Source organism: Chionomys nivalis, chromosome 1 (assembly GCF_950005125.1).
Source record: "Chionomys nivalis chromosome 1, mChiNiv1.1, whole genome shotgun sequence".
In the NCBI taxonomy this organism is placed as follows: domain Eukaryota; kingdom Metazoa; phylum Chordata; class Mammalia; order Rodentia; family Cricetidae; genus Chionomys; species Chionomys nivalis.
This window is the reverse complement of record NC_080086.1, coordinates 149,551,098-149,571,175: the sequence shown is the minus strand read 5'-3', so window position 1 is coordinate 149,571,175 and position 20,078 is coordinate 149,551,098. Positions and strand designations below refer to the sequence as shown.

The 20,078-nt window shown below is 43.9% G+C and overlaps 3 protein-coding genes across 3 annotated transcripts in view; 1 reads left to right on the top strand and 2 right to left on the bottom strand.

The window, feature by feature from the left end:
• Positions 1 to 479: 479 nt before the first annotated feature.
• On the bottom strand, positions 480 to 1,090 carry LOC130883127 (40S ribosomal protein S26-like). Its single transcript, XM_057783367.1, has 2 exons — positions 1,009 to 1,090; positions 480 to 733 (listed from the first exon to the last, which is right to left on the bottom strand). The coding sequence occupies exons 1-2, from the start codon at positions 1,088 to 1,090 to the stop codon at positions 480 to 482; spliced, it is 336 nt and encodes a 111-aa protein (XP_057639350.1).
• Positions 1,091 to 4,146: 3,056 nt separating this feature from the next.
• Positions 4,147 to 20,078, top strand: part of Rheb (Ras homolog, mTORC1 binding) — a 41,508-nt gene continuing 25,576 nt past the window's right edge. The window contains exon 1 of the mRNA XM_057786630.1: positions 4,147 to 4,550. Within this exon, the coding sequence (XP_057642613.1) occupies positions 4,499 to 4,550 (52 nt within the window). The 5' untranslated portion in view covers positions 4,147 to 4,498. The remainder of the gene's footprint in view (positions 4,551 to 20,078) is intronic.
• On the bottom strand, positions 18,738 to 19,472 carry LOC130885188 (ferritin light chain 1-like). Its single transcript, XM_057786643.1, has one exon. The coding sequence runs from the start codon at positions 19,289 to 19,291 to the stop codon at positions 18,761 to 18,763; it is 531 nt and encodes a 176-aa protein (XP_057642626.1). The 5' UTR covers positions 19,292 to 19,472; the 3' UTR covers positions 18,738 to 18,760.

Genomic DNA, 20,078 nt, shown 5'->3' with positions numbered 1-20,078 from the left:
CAATGGAGGGGCTGGAAAGATGGCTCAGCAGTTAAGAGTACTGGCTGCTCTTCCAGAGGACCCAGGTTCAATTCCCAGCACCCACATGGCACCTCACAACTGTCTGGAACTCCAGTTCCAGGGAATCTGACACCCTCACACCAACACACATGGAATAAAATTGAATAAAAATATTAGGAAAAAATAATGGAGATTTCTTCTCAGGATTCTACAGGGCCAAAGCCCGAAACCCGGGCATTCTCTCTGAAGGGTCTTGAGGAGTACATTTCCTCCCCTCTTCCAGCCTCACACAATCCCAGGAACACTTTAGTTTCTGCCACACTGACCATCTTCCTCATGCCTGTGTCTCCTCTCCTCCTAGATCACTACCATACTGGCTTGGGAGTCACTATAGTCTGACTTCATTTTTTTTTAAAAAAAATATAAGTCCCATTTTATTTTTCCAAGGTGTTTTCTTCTGTCTTTATGAAGTCACCTCTTTACACGAGCTTTGGCGGAGGTCGTGGTGCAGCACCAGCAGGTCTAAATCGCTGTGGGGGTGTTCGGTCCTTCCGAGCTTCCCAAGATCGATTCCTGACTACCTTGCTATGAATAGCACAGCTCACACAGTAATGCAGCTTTACATAGAGTTTGGGGAGCACATAAGCATCGAAGACACTTGCTTCGGATATGTCCCTGATGGCAGTGTACCAAATGACGAACTTCTTAATGGCCTTGTCCTTGGGTACATACCAGTACAGTCAGGGCTACATAGAGAAACCTGTCTAAAAAAGAGAAGACAAGAAAAAAAAACACCACAAATTTATTCTCTTCTTCTGATGGAAATGGAAATCTAGAATCATTTTCACTGGGCCCAGGCCAGTGAAAACAGGGTTGAGTCTGCTAGAAGGCCCTGGAGAGGGTCTGTTTTCTTTACCTTCTGTTTGTGACCCTTTCTTCCAGCCCCTCCAGTTTCCCACTCCTATTTTCCATCTCTTACTTCCTTAGTCAAAGCTCCTCTTTCCTTGTGGGCGCAGTTAGTGCAGCGAATTGGCTGCACATGGCTCCAGCCCTTTTTGGCATGACCGTTGTCTCTCCTTTTTTTGGTCATCTTGGAGCCAAGTCCCAAAAGTATGACTTCATCTTAACAAATTTTGCCTGCAGTAGCCCTATTTCAGCTGAGAGTGTCCTGACAGGGATTGACCTTCCACAGGCCATTTTGGAGGGAAACAAAAGTCAAACCACAATGAAATGAGTTCACAGTGGCTGCATAGCCTAGACCTGTCCTCTCAGCTCCTTGCTAAGTGTTCTCTGTCGCACATGGCTTCCTCCAAGGGTTTGGAACTGGCCCGCTTCACTTTTACAGCTCTGTGAATTCCATGTCTCGGGAGGTACGCTGGGTGGAGCCTTTGCTCAGAGAGGGAAGATTGTCTTCCCAGTAAGAGTCAGAGGACTTATTTTCCTCAAGATGACACTCATACTCAAGACAGGACCATTCCTCTGCTGAGGAAGCCTGTCTCTGTCCACAGGAGTAAGAACTGGCCCTCTGGTTTTCACAAGTTGCCCACATAAATGGCTTGGCATGTTTCCCCAGATCTGCACAGTTAGTTAGATTTTGAACACCTTCTGTGAGACATAACAAGTTAGTCTAATGACTTTTGACAAGATTATGATGAATCTAATTCATCTCCACTTTTTCTCTTAAAATATTTAAAATAAAAATGTTAAACTCTTAGGTGTCTATTTCAATTAAGGTCAAGATTTCCCATAAAGAAACAATATCACACATCTTCTTTTGTTCATTTGTTTTTTCAAGGCTGTGTAACAGTCCTGGCTGTCTTGGAACTTGCTTTGTAGACCAGGATGACTTTGAACTCACAGAGATTCATCAGTTTCTACCTGCCTCCCAAGTTGGAATTAAAGGCATGTGCCACCACAGCCCAGCTCTCTGAGCCATCTTTGTAAGTGAATTCAATCCACTGTGGAATAACAGAATCATCTGAATTCTCGAATCTGACATCTAAGAGCTTTAGGACAGCCACTAGAAAATTCAATTCCTTCTTGATCAGATTACTAAAATTCATAGGGTAAAGCAGTATTTTTAAACTTTTTTTGTTTTCTTTCTCTCTCCCCCGCCCCCCCCCCCTCTCTCTCTCTCTCTCTCTCTCTCTCTCTCTCTCTTTCAAGACAGGGTTTCGCTGTAGTTTTGGAGTCTGTCCTGAAACTAGCTCTTGTAGACCAGGCTGGTCTCAAACTCATAGATCCGCCTGCCTCTGCCTCCCAAGTGCTGGGATTAAAAGCGTGTGCCACCACCGCCTGGCTATTTTTAAACTTTTTGAGGGAACTCGAAGATATATTTTAGCAGCTCTCAGAACATAATACAATAGCATATATGTATAAATAAATACACACAACTCACATACAGACTGTCACTATGCATAGCATGTCATTTGTATAATGTTCTATTTATTATTGTGTGTGTGCGTGTGCAGATGTGGGCATACAACAGAACAGATATAGAAGTCAAAGGACAACTCTTGGGCATCGTTCTTTTTCCAACTTGGGATCCATGAATCAAAGTCAGGTTGTGAGGCTTACACAGCATGTCCCTTTACTGACTGAGTCATCTTGCTGGATACTTTTTTGTTTTGTTTGTTTTTCAAGACAGGGTTTCTCTGTATAACAATCCTAGCTGTCCTGGAACTAGCTCTTGCAGGCCAAGCTGGTCTCGAATTCATACAGATCCGCCTGCCTCTGCCTCCCGAATGCTGGGATTAAAGATGTGGGTCACCACTGTCCGGCTGCTGGGCACTTTCTAAAAGGTAACTTTAAATGATGTTACATTCACCAAGGAGTTTAGTGTTATGGGTGCAAGAATACTGGTGGATCAGGGTATCTGATATCATCCACTGACCTGAATCTGTTTTGAAATACTTATGCTAGGGGGAATGCTGACATAGTCCAGTCAGATGCGTACTTACCTAATGTACATCCTAGGTTCAATCCCTAGCACCAAATAAACATGGTTTGGTAGCCTATATCCTAGCACTTGGATAAAGATAGGAAAATCAGCTCAAGGTGGTATGGCAACCTTTAATCCCAGCACTAGGGAGGCAGGGGCGTGTGGATCTCTAAGAATTCCAGGTGGGCTACATGAGACCCTAAAAATAAGTCTATCATGAAGGACAAAGCGTGATTTTCTCTCTTGGTATCTTCTTCCAGGCCTTTCAACTTGGTTTCCATGAACTAGGCCTAAGGACTGTCTTTCCTTCCTGCTCCTTGAGGATACCCCAACTCCTTTAGTTCTCTGGAAGCAAGGGGCTCTCTGCCAGTACGCCTTTTGTAGAAAATATGCCAACCTTCCCTTTTCAGGCGTGGCCCGCCCACATCAGAAAGCAAAGTCTCCTGCTTTCCCTTAGTCTTCTTGACAATGGCTGACTTTCAAGTTTCTCCAGAAATAACCTCTGTGTGTTCTGTGTGAAAGACGCGCTGATCTGGCAGCAGGGCTCCCACGCGTGCGCCTCTCCACGCGAGGTGCGCCCCGCGGGTCACCTGGGTCCGAACCAGGACAGTTCGTGCTGCTTTTAATGGAATTTCTGACATTTGGAATCTGCAGATTCCATTCTTCCCACAGTCCCTCAGCCACGAATAAAGATTAGTCACCACCCACATTAAGCCCAGACTAACGCTAACCTGGCAGGACGGTAATTTAAAGAATAAACAAGATTCAAGAGAGGTGGCAGCCAACGCACAGCCAGCCGGCTAGGGCCACGCGCCTCGCGCCTTTTAAGGGCCGGCAGACGCATGTCGGCCAACGGCTCAGCACTTCACCAATCACTGCGCTCCTCGACGTTGGTTCCGCCCCCACGGCCCAAATTAGCCAATCATTGATGACCTTCCCGCGGGCCCACCCACCCACCCGCAGGTAGGGCCACGCTTTCGAACCACGCAGGCGCTCAGCGGCGCAAACGCAGCCAAATTTTATTTTTAGCTCCCCGCTGAGAAGCGCCTCTCCATGGCTCCGCCCCCTCATAATCCCCAATGGTAGACGGAGTTTCCATTGCGTCATCGCGCGGCTGTCTGGGAGCCATCCAGTCAGAACGCCGGCAAGACTGTCGTAATTAAAAAGCGGCGGAAGTAGGTGGGAGGGTCATGACGCAGCGAGTTTCGGTCGTGACTTTTCCGGGGGCCTTGGGGCGTCTCCGCTTTCTCCCTTTAAAGTAAAACGTTCCCCCGACGCGCACCCCCCCTCCGCGCGTTCCGGGCCAGGAGGCGGCGGCGGGAGGCGGCGCTGACGCGGCCGCGCGCGGTCACGTGGGTGTGTTGTGGGGGGAGGGCCCGCGCCGTCGGTTCCGGGCGGTTGAGCGAGCTAGAGACGAGCCAGCGACAGGCAGCCGCGCCCGCCGCCGCGCTCTGTATGCCGCGTTCTCCCGGCGCACCCGCCGCCGATAGTCTGAGCCGGAGGAGCCGCCGCCGCCGCGGTTGATGTGGTTGGGCCGGGGCTGAGCAGGCCGCCAAGATGCCGCAGTCCAAGTCCCGGAAGATCGCCATCCTGGGCTACCGGTCTGTGGGTGAGTGGCTGCCCCGGCGGTGCCGGGGTCTGAGCCCCAGGACGCGGCCCGGCCATGTGGCGGGCCGGAGGGCGGGCGGCGCGCGTTTCATAACCTCCATTTTGAGTGGAGGTGGCGGCGCCTTCCCCTGTCCCCGGGCGCGGCGGACAGGTGGCGGGGGCCGCAGGCCTCGAGGCGGCCGGGGACAGCCTAGTCGGGTCCCCGCATCTGTCCCGCCTTCTCTGAGCACACTCTTTTCCCACCAGTTCAACTCATCCCCGGCATTTCAACAAAGGAAACCACTCCTTGCGTCCTTTCCGTCTGTAGAGAAGTTAAACCTTTTAAAGAAAGCAGGGAAACTTCCAAGATGTTTAACCACCGAGGGCAAGTTTCCGCCTTGAAGAAACCTGTACTGAGCCCCTGAGAAGCCCGCTAGGTAGCTGTTTTCGGCCAGAGCAGGAAAGGCCAGGAAGACATCTCCGAATTCTCGGTGTCCTATTTTTCTTTGGGGAGAAACAAGGCCAGGCACTCGGAACCAGGCTGTTAAAGTAATTCAGAAGTCCTTTTGTTTCCCCAACACCACCACCGAGCGATTGATACACATTTGAAGTTGCTCCTAGCGGTCACCTTTATTGCCGAATAGAGGTGGGCTTGGCTTGGGTGGGGTGGGGAGTGATCTGGTGTCCAGACTAGTAGTATTCAGTCCATCTTGTGAAACTGGACGTTTGAACTTAACCGTGCTGCAGGGTGAGGCTTTATTGTCTTTGACCGGCCGGAACCTGGGAATATCACATTCATCTTTAAGTGCTGTTACTGTCTCCAGAAAATGCACTTGACAGAGGGACCGCCGAGGAGTGGAGAAGCAAGTGGGAGGTAGGGTAGATTGAAGTCTGATTAAGGAACGAGGTGGCCAGTAACTGCTGTAGGAAAGCCTTCCCCATTGGACGGACTCCCTGTGAGGCTTTCCATTCTGCTTGCCGCTGCTGGTGCCAGGGTCTGTGCTCTTTGACCAAGATATGTCTCGGCCTGCTTACTCATCCTTTCACCGTCCCCTAAGAGCTGGAGAAAATCCTTAGGGAGGGAATGGAAGATTAGAGACAATGTGAGAGGGGGTGCCCAGAGCGGAAAGGTAACACGGAACAGAACTTAATGGGGTGGGGAAGAGTCGGTGACTGCTTAACAATTGCAGCCTTGCATTGTGGGTTTCCGTGTCTTGAGAGCGTTTACTAAGCATCAGTATGGAACTCCTGATCTAACGTTGTTGGTTGCCTGGATCACCATACTATTGCTTGTTTTCTGAATTCCCTCCAAATTTGGAGAATGGGATTGTAATAGAACCTGGCCCTCCAATCAGATAAATATACAGAGTGCTAACTCCTTGAAGATAACAATCTTGAATGAGCAAGGCATAAGTCACAAGTAGCTGGGCTACCTGTTTTCAACCCAACAGGATGTTCTAAAGGTCTGGATTTTATCTCCTCTTGAAATGTTTGAAATAACAATAGGTTTAAGTAAATTTAGTGTTTTGCCTCCTTTGCTAAAGAATTTATGTCCAATAGAAAGCCATTCTGATTTTTTAGGTACATTCTGATTTTTAGGTTCTTCTGTAACCAAGTGGTCCTGGACTCTGTAACCCAGACTGGTCTTCCTGTGAAAGCCCACCAGAGCTGGGATAGGAGTGCCCTTCGCCTTTTCTTCACAAGCATTGTTTGTTAATGCAGTGCTAGCCTGTGGAGGGACCAGAACTGTAGACCTATTCTCAGTGCCCTGTGTGTCGTATTTCCATATCCTACTGTTCTCAGTAGTTTTCAAGTGCAGTGATTAAAGTAAAAGATACTTTGGAGAGGCTGCCTTACTTTCAGTGTTGCATTTGACTTTCATATGAAAGGAATATTTTATAGCTTCTGGATTCTATGCAGAGGAGTCGGGTTGGCCTTTTGCCAGCATGATTGCACTCGCTAGCCACTCTTTCCGGGTATTGCCCACTATTCAGACTTCTTAGAACTTGGGTGTTTGGTGCCAGAGTATAGAAATTTCAGTATTTCGTGTGTGTGTGTGTGTGTGTGTGTGTGTGTGTGTGTGTTGTGAGAGAGAGAGAGAGAGATTCTAAGCAGTTGTGTTGATTGATAATAAAGCATAGAAATAGGTTCATCTAGAAGCCATGCTTTTTATAATGTTCTCTTGATTAGACTGCTTGGCATTGTTACATGATCATGCTATACTTTTAAGTTTGCCTTCAGCAAAAACTGGAATGTGATTGTGTGGTTCCAATTTCAGTTCATGTGCTACCAAAGTAAGCACTTGCTATTTTATTAATTTGCTGGGCAAGCATGCTGCATCCGCATGTGGCGGTCAGAGGACAGCTTGTGGGAGTTGTTCTTTCCTTCCACCACATGAGTTCTGGGGATCCAGTTTTAATGTCCATAAGTACCAAAAAGTCCTGTGCTCATAGCAGTTAGTTCTCACCACTCAGTCCCTGGCAACTACTAATTTGCCTTCTGTTTTTATTTACTTACTTACATTGGACATCTCATGTAAAAGGCATAGTATACATATGGTACTTTGTGACTGACATCTTTCATTTAGCCTATTTCTAAGCTTCATCCATATTGCATTATATATCGATACCTTGTTCCTGTTTGTGGCTGAATAATATTCCATTAATGTGAGTTTACCACATTTTTCTGTTAGAGATGTGAATTGTTTCTATTTCTTGGCTGCTTCAAATAATGGTGTTATAAACATTCCAGTAAAATATTTCTGTTTTCATTTCCCTAGGAATGAAATTGCTGAGACCTGAGGTGTCCCTGTTTGACATTTTGAGGAACTGTCAAACTTTTTTCCTCAGCCTCTCACTTTACATTCCTAGCAGCAGTGTATGAGGCTTGGTATTTGCCTTCATCCTTACCTTCTCTTTGTCTGCTTGGCTTTAGCTGCCCAGAGTATATATGATTTATAAACGATTTCTTCCATCTATGGCAATGAAATTGTGTTTCCAGTTTAACTGTTTTCTTTTACACTTTTTGCTTTTGGTGTCATATCCAGGAAACTCACAGCAAACAGTGTAGCTTATTGCTGCCTCTTCTGAACATTTTATATTCAGCTCCTACATTGACGCTTATGACCTGCTTGAGGTTAGTATGTGTGCTGTGAGAGAAGGGTATAACTTGTTTCAGCCTGTTAGAAGACCCTTCGTGGAAAATGAAATGTGCATGGACTTCAGGGCTTGTTCTGAGATCTTTCCTTCTGCTGAACTTTGCTGATCTGTTTGTCCTTACATCAACCCACAGTCTCCCTTACATTATTCTGCTGTCATCGTCAATAGGGACATAGGAATCTTTGTGGTTTTTGGTTTTTTTCAAGATTGTTTTGCCTATTTTTAGCCCCTTGTGTGTAGGACTAATTTGCCAGTTTCTACTCATAAATCAACTAGATTTCCATAGGGTACTTTTCAGATTTGAAAGAATTTTTGTTTTGGTTTGGTTTTCAAGACAGGGTTTCTCAGTAGCTAAGGAGCAGAATCCAGGAACTCACTCTGTAGACTAGGCTGGCCTTGAACTCCTAGCGATCCCCCTACCTCTGCCCCCTGGGCGCTGGGATAAAAGGTGTGCCGCCATCGATGGGCAAAAATCTTTTTGTTTTTTTAAGATTGATTTATTTTGTGTATGAGTGTTTTGCATGCGTGCATGTAGGTGTTTTTAAGATAAGAGGGTATTCCTCTGGTACTGGAGTTTGCAGATGATTATGAGCTACTGTGTGGGTGCTGAGAATCAAACCTGGGTCCTCTGCAAGAGCAGCAAGTGCTCTCAACCACTGTGCCACCTCTCCAGCCCCCATGAAAGAATCTTTTAAAAATTGATTTTAAAAAAAGTTTGCATCTGCTCCTGATTTCATTCCAGTATGAGGTGAAAATCAGCCTTTAACAGATGAATAGTTGGAAGGGTTGAGTTTTTAATAGCTCTTTGAGATGGTTGTGTATCTTTGGTATGCACTAAAACTCTGTAAGTAGTAGCCAACAGTGTCTTACTAGTCTATTTATTTAAGACCATGCACATGTGATACATTTGGAGGTTAGAGGACAACTTAGAGAAGTTGGTTTTCTCTTTATGCTCTGATCCATCTCACTGGCACCTGTCAGTGGTTAGTCTTAGACTGGTACCGTGTGCGGTCTGCTGTCTTGTTGTTGAGTTTCCTTGTTCCCTTTGCATTAAACCACATTGTTCTACTTTACGCTCTCAGTGGCTGTGCTGTGGACAGAACTTCCGTGTTTGTTTATTTAATATGCAGATTCTTTAAAATTACATTTGCTAATACTTTTACCAACTACAGAGAAGTCATCAATATTAAGGTGCTGTTAAAAGCTTTTCTAGGGTCTGGAGAGATGGCTTAGTGCTTAAGAACACCGACCTAGGTTCAAGGTCCCAGCACCCACATGCAGCTTGCAACAGGCTATAACTAGTCCCAAGCTTATTCAATGCCTTCTTATGGCCTCCTTGGGCAGTATACACATGTATACAAGTATTCATGCAGGCAAAACCACCCATATAACATAAAAAAATTTTTTCTTTAACACTTTTTCAGGCTGGGACTGATGGTACAAGCCCATAATCCCATCTACTTGGGAATGGAGGAGGAAGGATCACAAGTGTAAGGCTGGCCCTGGTAATTGCAGAATGAAGACAGGCCAGGAAAATTGGTAGAGCATCTATCTGCCTTGCATGTTCTAGGCCCTTGTTAATTCCCAGTAATACTGAAAGGGGGTTAAAAAAGGCTTTTTAAAATTCTGATTTCTTCCTTAACAGTTGGAATTTTGACGCTGCAGTGCCAATTTTTATTTGACTTGGTGACCTTTCCCTTCCCAGAAGGGTGGGAAGACAGTAGGGAAATAGGGTCTTAGTTCAGGCTAGCCTACAACTTTCAGTAAACTTCCCTGCCTCCTCTTCCAAGTACTAAAATTACATGAAATACTGTTGTGCCCAGCTGAGTTCTTGTTTCTTAATGTCTTTAAAAACAACAACAACATTAAAAAGCCCCGTTGAATTTGAACTAATGATTGTTGTTAATTCTTCCAAGTAAAAAAGATCTGATGGGGGGGAGGGGGCAAGAGGGAACTAGGATTGGCATGTAAAGTGAGAAAAGATTCTTTGAAAAAAAATAAATTAAAAAAAAAAAGTGTGATAAAGTGGCTGGTGCAGATGTTTCTCGGTTACTCTGTTCTTGGAGACAGTCATATTTCTGTGTGTAACAGAAGTGCTTACTCAGATATTCTGTTTCATCATGCAGAATTATTATTATTACTGCTACTGTATGTGGCATTGCACCTGCTATGGCTCATGTGTTGAGTCAAAGGACAACCTTCAGAGTCTCTTGTCTCCTTTCACTTTCTCATGGCCCTCCAGACTTGCACAGCAAGCACCTTTACCTGTTGAGCCATCTTGTTGGCCCTCTTGGAGAACACTAAAAAGACGTGCAAGGGTCAAGACTCAGTAAACTTAATCATTCTTCCTGTGTTCTCAAAAGACAGTGGTAAGTGAAAGTGGCCCCTTTTCCCTTTGTGAGAATGGTGATAGAGCATAAAGTGATTCACCACTTGGTTTGTACCTGCTGTAAAGAATACCCACACAGGCATTACCATGGCGTTTGCATCTTTTGTACAAATGTGAACATAATGCAGTGGCTGACTTGGTAATGTTTCCACCTTATGAATCCTGGAATGGTTCCAGAAGTTTAAAGACCACTTTTGATGTCATGGGACTGTAGTATGCTAGGATTTTGCTACTTTCTGTTGTATAAAGTTAAATCAAAAGTGGGTGTATTGTACATACGATTGGCAAGGATATGTCTTAGAGCTGCCTAGAAGAGGTTCCCTAGTATTTCTTGTAAGAGCCAAGGAGGATTTAGTGAGGCAAGAAAGATCTTGGCATGGTTGATCGGAAGGAAGCTGGGGGTGGTAAAGGCATAATGAGGTGAGAGTTAGAAATGAAGTTGGAGAGGCGAGCACAAGCTGCAGGGCCTCAAAGGAACTTTGGAAAGTCATTCATGCTGAGTAGTGAGCTGTGAGATACAAAAGAAAATCTATATATATACACCTTCCTTGGCCTCTTGTGATGCACTTTTGGATGTGCTGTTGTCTTTGTGCTTGGTAATGCTGAAGTTTCCGAAGATTAAATAGAATTACCAGTGGCAGCATGCAATCAGTATATGAAAATGTGATTTTATAAATACAGGGCTCACTGAAAGTTGAGGGAGCTACGTAAATAAAAATAGCAGCTGTATCACAAAATGAAAACCAGCGGCCTCTACCTGTCGTAGTAGAGGAAGTCATTAATGTGCAGTGTTTTTCTTAATTGAAGGTCCAAAATAATGAACTGTTGTTGACTTCTAATGTTGCCTGTAAGTGGATTGTTACCTAGTTCACTAATTGAAAACCGAATTTGGTCATGCTTGTGGGAATGGGAAGCAATATGAAGTATCACATTAACTTTAACACTTGCTAAAGTGCTCTTAGGATAGGATTTCTTTATTTCTTTCGAGACAGGATTTCTCTGTGTATCCCTGGCTATTGCGGAACTCACTCTATAGACCAGGCTGGCCTTGAACTCACAGAGATCTGCCTGCCTCTGCCTCCCGAGTGCTGGGACATGACCATGACTGCTGGCTCTCTCAGGATTTCTTAATCAAACTAACTGTAGCAAACTGCTAGGACTTTTATGTCACATGAATTGCTTCATTAATATCTCAAAACAGAAAGAGCTTTAAATATTGTTATTGCATTTCAAAATTTCTAAATTCTTTGGCTTCTGAAGTTAACTATAGGGCATGGGAATTTTCTTTATTTTTTATTTTATTTTAGAGATAGGGTTTCTTCTACATAGTCCTGGTTGTCCTGGAACTCACTACAAGTCTGGCCTAGAACTCACAGAGATCTTCGTGCCTCTCCTTCCTGAGTGCATCACTATACCTGACTGGGAGTTTTACATCTAAATTGGTATTAGGTCAGACTAGAAAGCTTTTTTCCTGTATTTTCCTGTAGATAGTTAGAGCAGAATAATGGACTCTTGATGAAATGAACTGTGTCTTGATGGCTTTGTTTCTTAACTGTAATATCATTGAGCCCAGACTGTCATTTCTCTTTGTTGTACTTGTCTGCAGAAAGGCTACTGATGGATTTTGAAACATAAATTAATATTTTAGCAATATTTTTAAACTAGGGTTTTTTTTTTCAAAGAATTGGATGTTAGCTACATGATGGCATAATAAATCATTTGTAAACAGGATGCAAATAATTGGCTCTTACCGTTGGTATAGTTTTATAAGGTAAGTGCTGTTCTGAGATTTATGTTTTTTATTCAAATTTATCTAGCTGGTATTTAGCAGGAGCGTGCGTGTATGTGTGTGTGTGCTTCGCATATGTGTGTAGATGTGTACCTGCAGGCACCATGGTGTGCTTGGAGAGGTCAGAGGACAACCTAAGGAAATCAGTTTTTTTCCTTCCATCATGTGGGCCCCAGCGATGGAACTTGGGTTAGGTGTAGGCACCTTTGCCCTGTCTTGTTAGCCCTATTTGGCTGTTTTTTAAATTTTATTTACTTGTATTTTATGTGTGAGTGTTCTGCATGCATAGTTGCATGTCAGAAGAGAGCATCAGAACCTATTGTAGATGGTTGTGAGCCAAAATGTGGTTGCTGGGAATTGAACTAAGAACCTCTGTAAGAATAGTTAGTGCTCTGAACCCCTAAGCCATCTCTCCAGTACCCTGGTTGGTTTTAAGATCTAAATCACATATGAAACCTACTGTAAAGAGATTAAACTAGAGGTTCACTTTGTTGGTCATGGGTTTTATAAGTGACTGAATTAAGATATACCCAGCAGTGCCAGCTGTGGTGGTGCACACTTTTAATCCTGGATTCTAGAGACAGAGGCAGGTGGATCTTGTAAATTGGAGGCCAGCCTGGTCTACGCAGTGACTCTTGAGGCAGAGCTATACAATGAGAGCCTGTCAAAAACATGCACACAATACATGCACACGTGTGCACACACCTTCTCTCCAAAAGTTCACCATGATGATTAATCTCCATGGCATGAGTGGGAGTGGGAAAATAATCTGCACTTTCCAGTCCCTCTGTTGAGAAGCTTATGTGTGATTTAGAAAATACTCTGGTCCTTATGATCCTGGATAGGAATAGGAATGCCTAATGCTGCTGTTTGTGTGGTGGGCAAAGATTTGAATCAAATCATCATTAAGAATGCTCTCAAAGAACTGTTTAGTAGAATTTGTGCCTTTTTGTCTGTGTGTGAATAAATGCTGTGCTTTTGCAATACCAAAAAAAAATTGCTCCCAGAGAGAAAAGGCCCACAAAATTCATCTACAGCATAGTCTAAAATTTACATTACAGGAAAACTTCTGGAAAAAAAAATCACTTAAGCCATATAGGTTGAGAAACAGATTTTCCAGGAATCTTAGCAGGATGTGTTTTCTCTGTGAACCAATTCAGCCAAACTGATTCATGGGTAGAATTTTTTCCTCAGTCTTCAGTGTCAGTTGAATGTCGCCAGCCCTATAGAAGAGGCTCTTCTCTGGGAGCTGTCCCTGAAATGGTGGGCATGCTTCTTGGGGAAGAGTCCAGGCTTTATCAACAGTCCATCAAGTCACTCCACAGCTGAACACACTGCACTGTTAATTGCAGGGGCAGTCTGTGGATTTAAAGTGCCTCGTGTTACTTACTTAAACAGATGTTGGTTAAATGTCTGAATGTATTCTCTGTCCCTGTACCAAGCATATAACTAGTGTGTAATTGCTATTCTAATGAAATCCTCAAGAGAGACAGTCAGAGGGAGAGCTAATATGGCCTCAGAGGTAGAAGAGTGTCTCCTAAGAAAGGACGGTATGGTTCTACTAGAGGACAAGGATATAGATGAGCAAAATGTGAGTGGGGAGGAAGGTGGAGCTGAGCTATATGCTAAGTTATAGACTTTCCCTAGAAACAGTAGGAGATCAATGAAGGATTTTAAGCAATAAATATAATGATCTCCATGACTTCTGCAGCAGGCCAGGTAGTGAATTATCTAAGCTTTGCAGGCCAGATGCCTCCTGTTGCAGCTATTCTCCTTTGCCCTTGTAGTGCAAAAGCAGACGAAGGCAGTGCTTTGACAGATGGCTGTAATTGTGTCCCAATGAAACTATATCATGAGTTTGAAATTGGGAATTTTATTTGAATTTCTGATACTAAATACTAGTTGTCCTGTCCCATCCCTGTCTGTCTCTCTGTCCCCCACAGCTACTGAAACATAGAAAATATGCACACCTACTTTTAACTCAAATACTAAACAGATTGTGAGTCAGATTTGTCCCCTGGTCCATAATTCATTTTACATCTCCAGAAAAATCTCCTGTACTGTTGGAAGAAGGTGAGGAACACAAGAGTAGAATTGGAAAGACTGAGTTGTGAGCCAGTTCAAGGTGTCGGAGGGGAACAGAGCAGATCGGCGTCTGGTGGGGACTGTTGCTGTCACCTGTATACTGCTAGTGTGAGCTGACAGTGTTGCCTCTGACTATAAGGAGAAAACCTATGACAGGACCATGGCAAGAGGCTGGATAAGATTCATTTTTGCATCTGCCTGACTTCTGGCTATAGAGACCCTAGCAGTGACCCCACAAGTGCAGGTGGCCTTGCTGGGAACTGTTTTCTACCCCCTGTTCCTTAATATCAACCAAAGGTTTTATCCAACATCCCTTCTCACTTTAGGGTTGGTTGGTTGACATGCCAGGGACAAGTGAAGATGCAAAGCCCAAGTGGACATACTGCTGAGTTAGCCAAGCAAGGGTGTTAAGTATCTGCCTATCTTCTGGGGCTTAATTTATTTTAATTTAGCCAAATTTATACAAATAGGATACTCCTGTTCCCTGAGGCCTATATACAGAGCTTCATTGCTCAAGAGCAATAAATTGTAGCCATTTTAAAAGGAAACCAGTGAAGTTTAATTTAGCACAATACATCATCTCAACATATGATTTAAAAATATTTTTTCATATTTAACCTTCAAATTCTTATGTACATATGTCAGAGCTACCTGCTGTGTTTCAGATAACTGCTGTCCATGTATGACTCCTGAGCAGTACTGCACAAGTTTTGAGAAGTGTTGCTGGAATAAACTAGACACAAAATTTTAACATTTAAAGAAATTTCTTTGTAAATATTATTGTTTAGCTGTCACATGTCTATTTTAGGCAAACTTAAATTTTATGTTCTTTAATTCATCAAAGCTGCTGTTTGAATACTGTCTTTTTTTTCTTTAACCTGCATGTATTTGCCACAACACACATGTGGACAGTATGAAAGAGTTGATTCTCCACCATGTGAGTAACAGGGATGGAACTCAGGTGGTCAGGCATGGTGGCAAGCACTTTTACATACTGAGTTACCTTGCCAACCCCCCCTCCCCGCCACCTTTGCCTTTTTAAAAAAAATTTTTTTGGAGGAGGGGCTCGTTTCCCTGCCCACTCACATCCCAGCTTACCCACCAGTTTTGAACCAAATCTAGGAATTTTTTTTCTTCATTGCCAGTTATTTAATTTTCTGTAGTTTGTCTCCACCTTGGCTTTTTCTGTAAGTCATCCTAGAAGATGAATGTTCTATTTCAAGGGTCTTAAGGGAATCAGTTCGCTGGCCTCCCTAGCACCACTTTTTCTCTTTTAGTTTAATAACTGATGACAGCTACTAAAATTCCTCATTTATGTGATTCAGTCATTCATATGAGGCACACTTGAATATATTCTTGTTTTACTTTTTGAGCCAGTTTTACTTATTCTGCCTTGTATTCATCACAAATAATAACCATACCTTAACCTTCCTCCCTTTTTTTTTTTTTTAACCTTCTGCCAGCATCTGTTTTTAAAGTTTGGGGATGGTATGAGAAAGAACAAGATGATGTCAACCCTGCTTAACTCATAGAAACAAGTGAGATGATTCATGTGAAAGTGTTTTGCAAACGCTAATAAAACAGTGTCTCACATAAGTTTTCTGTTAAACAGTTGGGGCTAAGGATGCAGTTGAGTTGCTAGAGTACTTACCTGGGCAGCATGAAGCCCTGGGCTCCAACCCCCAGCATTACACAAAATCTGATGTGACGGTAAATGACTAATCCCAGGATTTGGGGGGTAGGCAGAACAATTAGACATTCAAGGTCACCCTCAACTACATAGCAAGTTTGAGGTAAGACTAACTTGAAATTCTGTCTTTATTTATTTGTTTTTAATTTTTTGCAGCAGGGTTTCTCTGTGTACCTCTGGCTGTCCTGGAACTTGCTCTATAAGTTAGGCTGACATTGAACCAAAAGAGATCCACCACTTGCCTCCTCTTCCTGAGTGCTGGGATTAAAGGTGTGAATCACCAGCACTAGGCCTGAGAGCCTGTCTTTAAAAAAAAGAAAAGAAAAAAGGGTATTTATTCAAGCCAAGCACACTTGTAATCCCAGACTTGAAGGAATTATGCCCATGAGTTTAAGGGCAACCAGGGCTACATAGCAAAAAATCAGGAAAGCATTTGCGTAGTTGATATCCATGCCCTCATCAGATCCTATGCTGGCAATGGCGTCATGTTAAGAGTCATGGTGACCACTTTCCCAAAGTACACATTTGTTCCTGTGTAGCTCCTGTAAAATGAGGATGCTGACATAGGTATATGTTTTCAGAATTTTGCTGACTTAGTAAAGTGGTGGTTTTAAGTTCTCCTCCGAGATTTATGACTTCACTAACCAGTACCAGGCATAGTTCCCTCCTGTTGAGCTGGTCTTAAATCCCATTACAGAGCTGTTGGTTACTGCCAAATAGTGCATGCCGCTACTGCACTCTTAGGGTTATGGCACCATCCTGGTCATTTTGTGGTTCATAGGCATCATAGCTGGGAAGGATTGTCACTTCCCTTCTTGGAAACTTTCAAGGTGACTTCTGATACCATGAAAGATAGTTTCAGGGAGGAGGCTTTCAGGTTAGATCTAGCTTGGGGCCTCTGGGCCTGTGTCTGAAGTACATGGTGTCTTTAGTAATAAGAACTGACCTATACCTCCAAGGGGGCATCTTTGACTAACAACTTAGAAGGGGACTTTGAAGTGTCTGGTGTTGGGGTTCTTGTTAGATGCTCTGTGAATCTTTGGGGCAGAATTGTCAGCACAGGTGGAAATTCTCATTTAGATTATATATGTATATTTTATATACTGACTCATGTGCTATAGGCATTTTAGATACATAGTTAATAGTATGATTCCTTATGAGTTATGAATTTTTGAGACATCTTGTTATTTTACCCTCCTTCCCCCCTTTATTTACCTCCACCTCCCATTTAGAGTGATGTCCTTCCTCCTCCTCCATTTTTGCCATTTCCTCCTTCATATCACTTGTGCCTTCTCTGACCACCCCCACCCCCACTATGGTCCCTTTTTACTTTGCTGGTTTCTGCGTTTACTCTGCATACAATGTTTTGAATGTATTTCCCTGCAGATCCATAGCTTATATTTTCATTGCCTTAATAAGAGTCTCAGAATGCGCTCGCGCTCTCTCTCTCTCTCTCTCTCTCTCTCTGTGTGTGTGTGTGTGTGTAGAGGGGTGGTTTCAGGTGTGCAGGTGGGGACCAGAAGTCGATGTGGAGTGTCTTCCTTGATTGCCCTCAATCTCATATTTTGCAACAGGGTGGAAGTTACAGCTGTGAACTACTACATCCAACTTTTCTTTTGTCGAGACAAGGTTTCTCTGTGTAACAGCCCTAGCTGTCCTGGAACTAGCTATTTTAGACCAGGCTGGTCTTGAACTCACAGAGCTCCATCTCTGCCTCTGCCTTCCAAGTGCTGGGATTAAAGGCAGGTGCCACCACCGCCTGGCCCACATCCAACTTTTCTTATGTGGATGCTGAGTGTTGAGCTCATTCAGGTCCTTAACCTGTGCAGTATGCATTTTGCCAACTGAGCCACCTCCCTGGTCCCACAGTCCTTAATTTTGATTAATTAAAATAAATTTCCTTTTTTATAATCTCTGGACTGGTGGTGACACCAGCCTTTAATCCCAGTGCTCAGGAGACAGAGGCAGGCAGATCTCTGAGTTCAAGGACAGCAAGGGCTACACAGAGAAACCCTGTCTACAAAAACAAAACAAGTTGTTTCATAGTTTTCATTTTATATTTAAGTTTATGATCTGCTTTTGATCATATGCTTTTTAAATAGGGTACTAGCTAGGTCTAGCTTGGGTTTCTGTGTTTCTCTCACTAGTTTTGTGAGTGTATCAATATGAAAGTCCAGTTGTTTGAGCACCATGTGTTGAAAATACTGTACTTTCTCCTTTGATTTGCCTTTGCACGTCTGCCAAAAATCAGTTGATCATATTTGTGTATGGATCTTTTCCTGAACTCTGTATCCTTTCAGGCCTGTCTTATGCCAATACTACTCTTGGCTTGATAGCTGTTCCTGGAATACAGACTTTTTCCCCCTCCCAAGTTGTATTGATCATAATTTGGGGAAAGCTAAGCTGATTCAGGGAATACTGTAATAGAATTTAATGGCCATGTATTAAATATGTAGTAGTTACTATGCTTTATACATGATATTTTGAGGATTTGAAGGCCTTTGGAACTTAATTTTTCATCTCATGGAACTCATACCATAATCTTGAGCTTGAATCCTAAACCTTCTCCCCATTCTGTTTCCTTTAATTAAGTTGTTTCTGAAATCAGGACGTTTTACAAACCTTATTATCAGTGTTCTTTCTCCGCCTCCTGCCTCCTATCAAGCTGCCGTTAGCCGCTATTGTATGGTGAAGGGAATGAATTCCTAGAAATGGAGAATGGTAATTGTTATATAGGGTTGGTTTTTGTTTTACTCTGGAAATTGCCAGAATTACTCCATTTTTACTTGAAACTTAAGTTCATATCTTTTAAATACTAAGTGCTAGGCAAAGAACTTGTTTCAGAAGATGCCTATCTGCACACAAACCCCAGAGGCCAGCCTCAGCTGTCCATGCCTTAAGCACCATTCACCTTGCCCTTTGTTTAAGGGAGGGTCTCTCACTCACCTCGAGCTTGCCAGATGAACTAGCTAGCCAGCAGTCCCTGGCTGTCAGCCTGTCTTTGCCTCTCCGATATTGGGACTACACATCATACCACCATACTTGTTTTTTCACATAGGCAAAGGTCCTGAGGCGGGCTGGTGCAGAGCAGAGGTGGGAGCCCCTCAGAAGGAGAGGCCTCCTAGTCATGCTTGAGAGTGAGCCGCTCAAAGAGGTACTCGCCCAGAGATGCCTGGGGCCCAGCAGCCAACCTGCGGAGGTTGGTCAGGTGGTTGCCCGTCTTCTTGATGACCTTCACCTCCTTATCCAGGAAGTGGTTTTCAAGGAAGTCACAGAGATGAGGATCTGTGCGGGCAGAGCCCAGGGAATGAAGATCCAAGAGGGCCTGGTTCAAGTTCTTCTCCAAGGCCAGGGCAGCTTCCATGGCCTCCTGGGTTTTACCCCTCTCATCTGGAGATGGCTTCTGCACATCCTGAAAGAGTGCACGGCCTCCGCGATCGTTCTGCAACTTGAGGAGACGCTCGGTGCCCTCGCGCTTCTCCTCAGCCAATTCGCGGAAGAAGTGGCCTACACCCTCCAGAGCCACGTCATCCCGGTCAAAATAGTAGCCCAGCGAGAGGTAGGTGTAGGAGGCCCGCAGGTACAGGTTGACCAGGCGGTTCATGGCAGCCTCCACTTCGGTGGAATAATTCTGACGAATCTGGGAGGTCATGGTTGAGACGCAGTCTGGAGCTACCCGCAAAGAGACGGGGCTGGCTGGTCCTAGGAGCAGAAGGCGGTGAGGTGATGGTCCCGGAGGCTGCGGCTGCAGATGAGGAACGGTGGAAGCTAACAAAGGGAGGCCCCGGGTCTGTTCCGTCCAAACACTGTTGAAGCAAGACACAGATCCACGGGATCTCTGAAGGCTGCTTGAGACACCAGTTTTTAAAAAACATTCAGTCATGATTTTTTACAAGATACATTTATTTTTATGTATTTGAGTGTTTTGCCTGCATGTATGTCTGTGTACCATGTGGGTGCTGGCTGCTCTTTCCAAAGGACTTGAGCATGCACTCCAGACAGTTCACAACCCCTGTTAAAGGCCAGACCCAGAGGATCTGATGCCCTCTCCTGGCCTCCACAGGCAACTGCATGCATACACGTATGCCCACACATAGATCTTCACATAATTTTAAAAATAACAATCCTTTTTTAAAAACAGCAACTCAGTACTCTGTACTATCTTTCACCATTCCTCAAAACCTCTGAAGGGCTGGGGTCCTAGTACTTGCCCTCCACACACAAGGATCCTGAGCACCACAAGAAGCAAAGGAAGGAGAGAGAAGGGTGGGGGCAGAAAGGAAGGAAGGTAATTCTCCTCCTTAATTGCTTCTGTAGTTTTTATTTCTTTTCTTTCTTTCTTTCTTTCTTTCTTCCTTTCTTTTTTTTTTTTTTTTTTTTTTTTTTTTTTTTTTTTTTTTTTTTTTTTTTTTGATTTTCGAGACAGGGTTTCTCCGTAG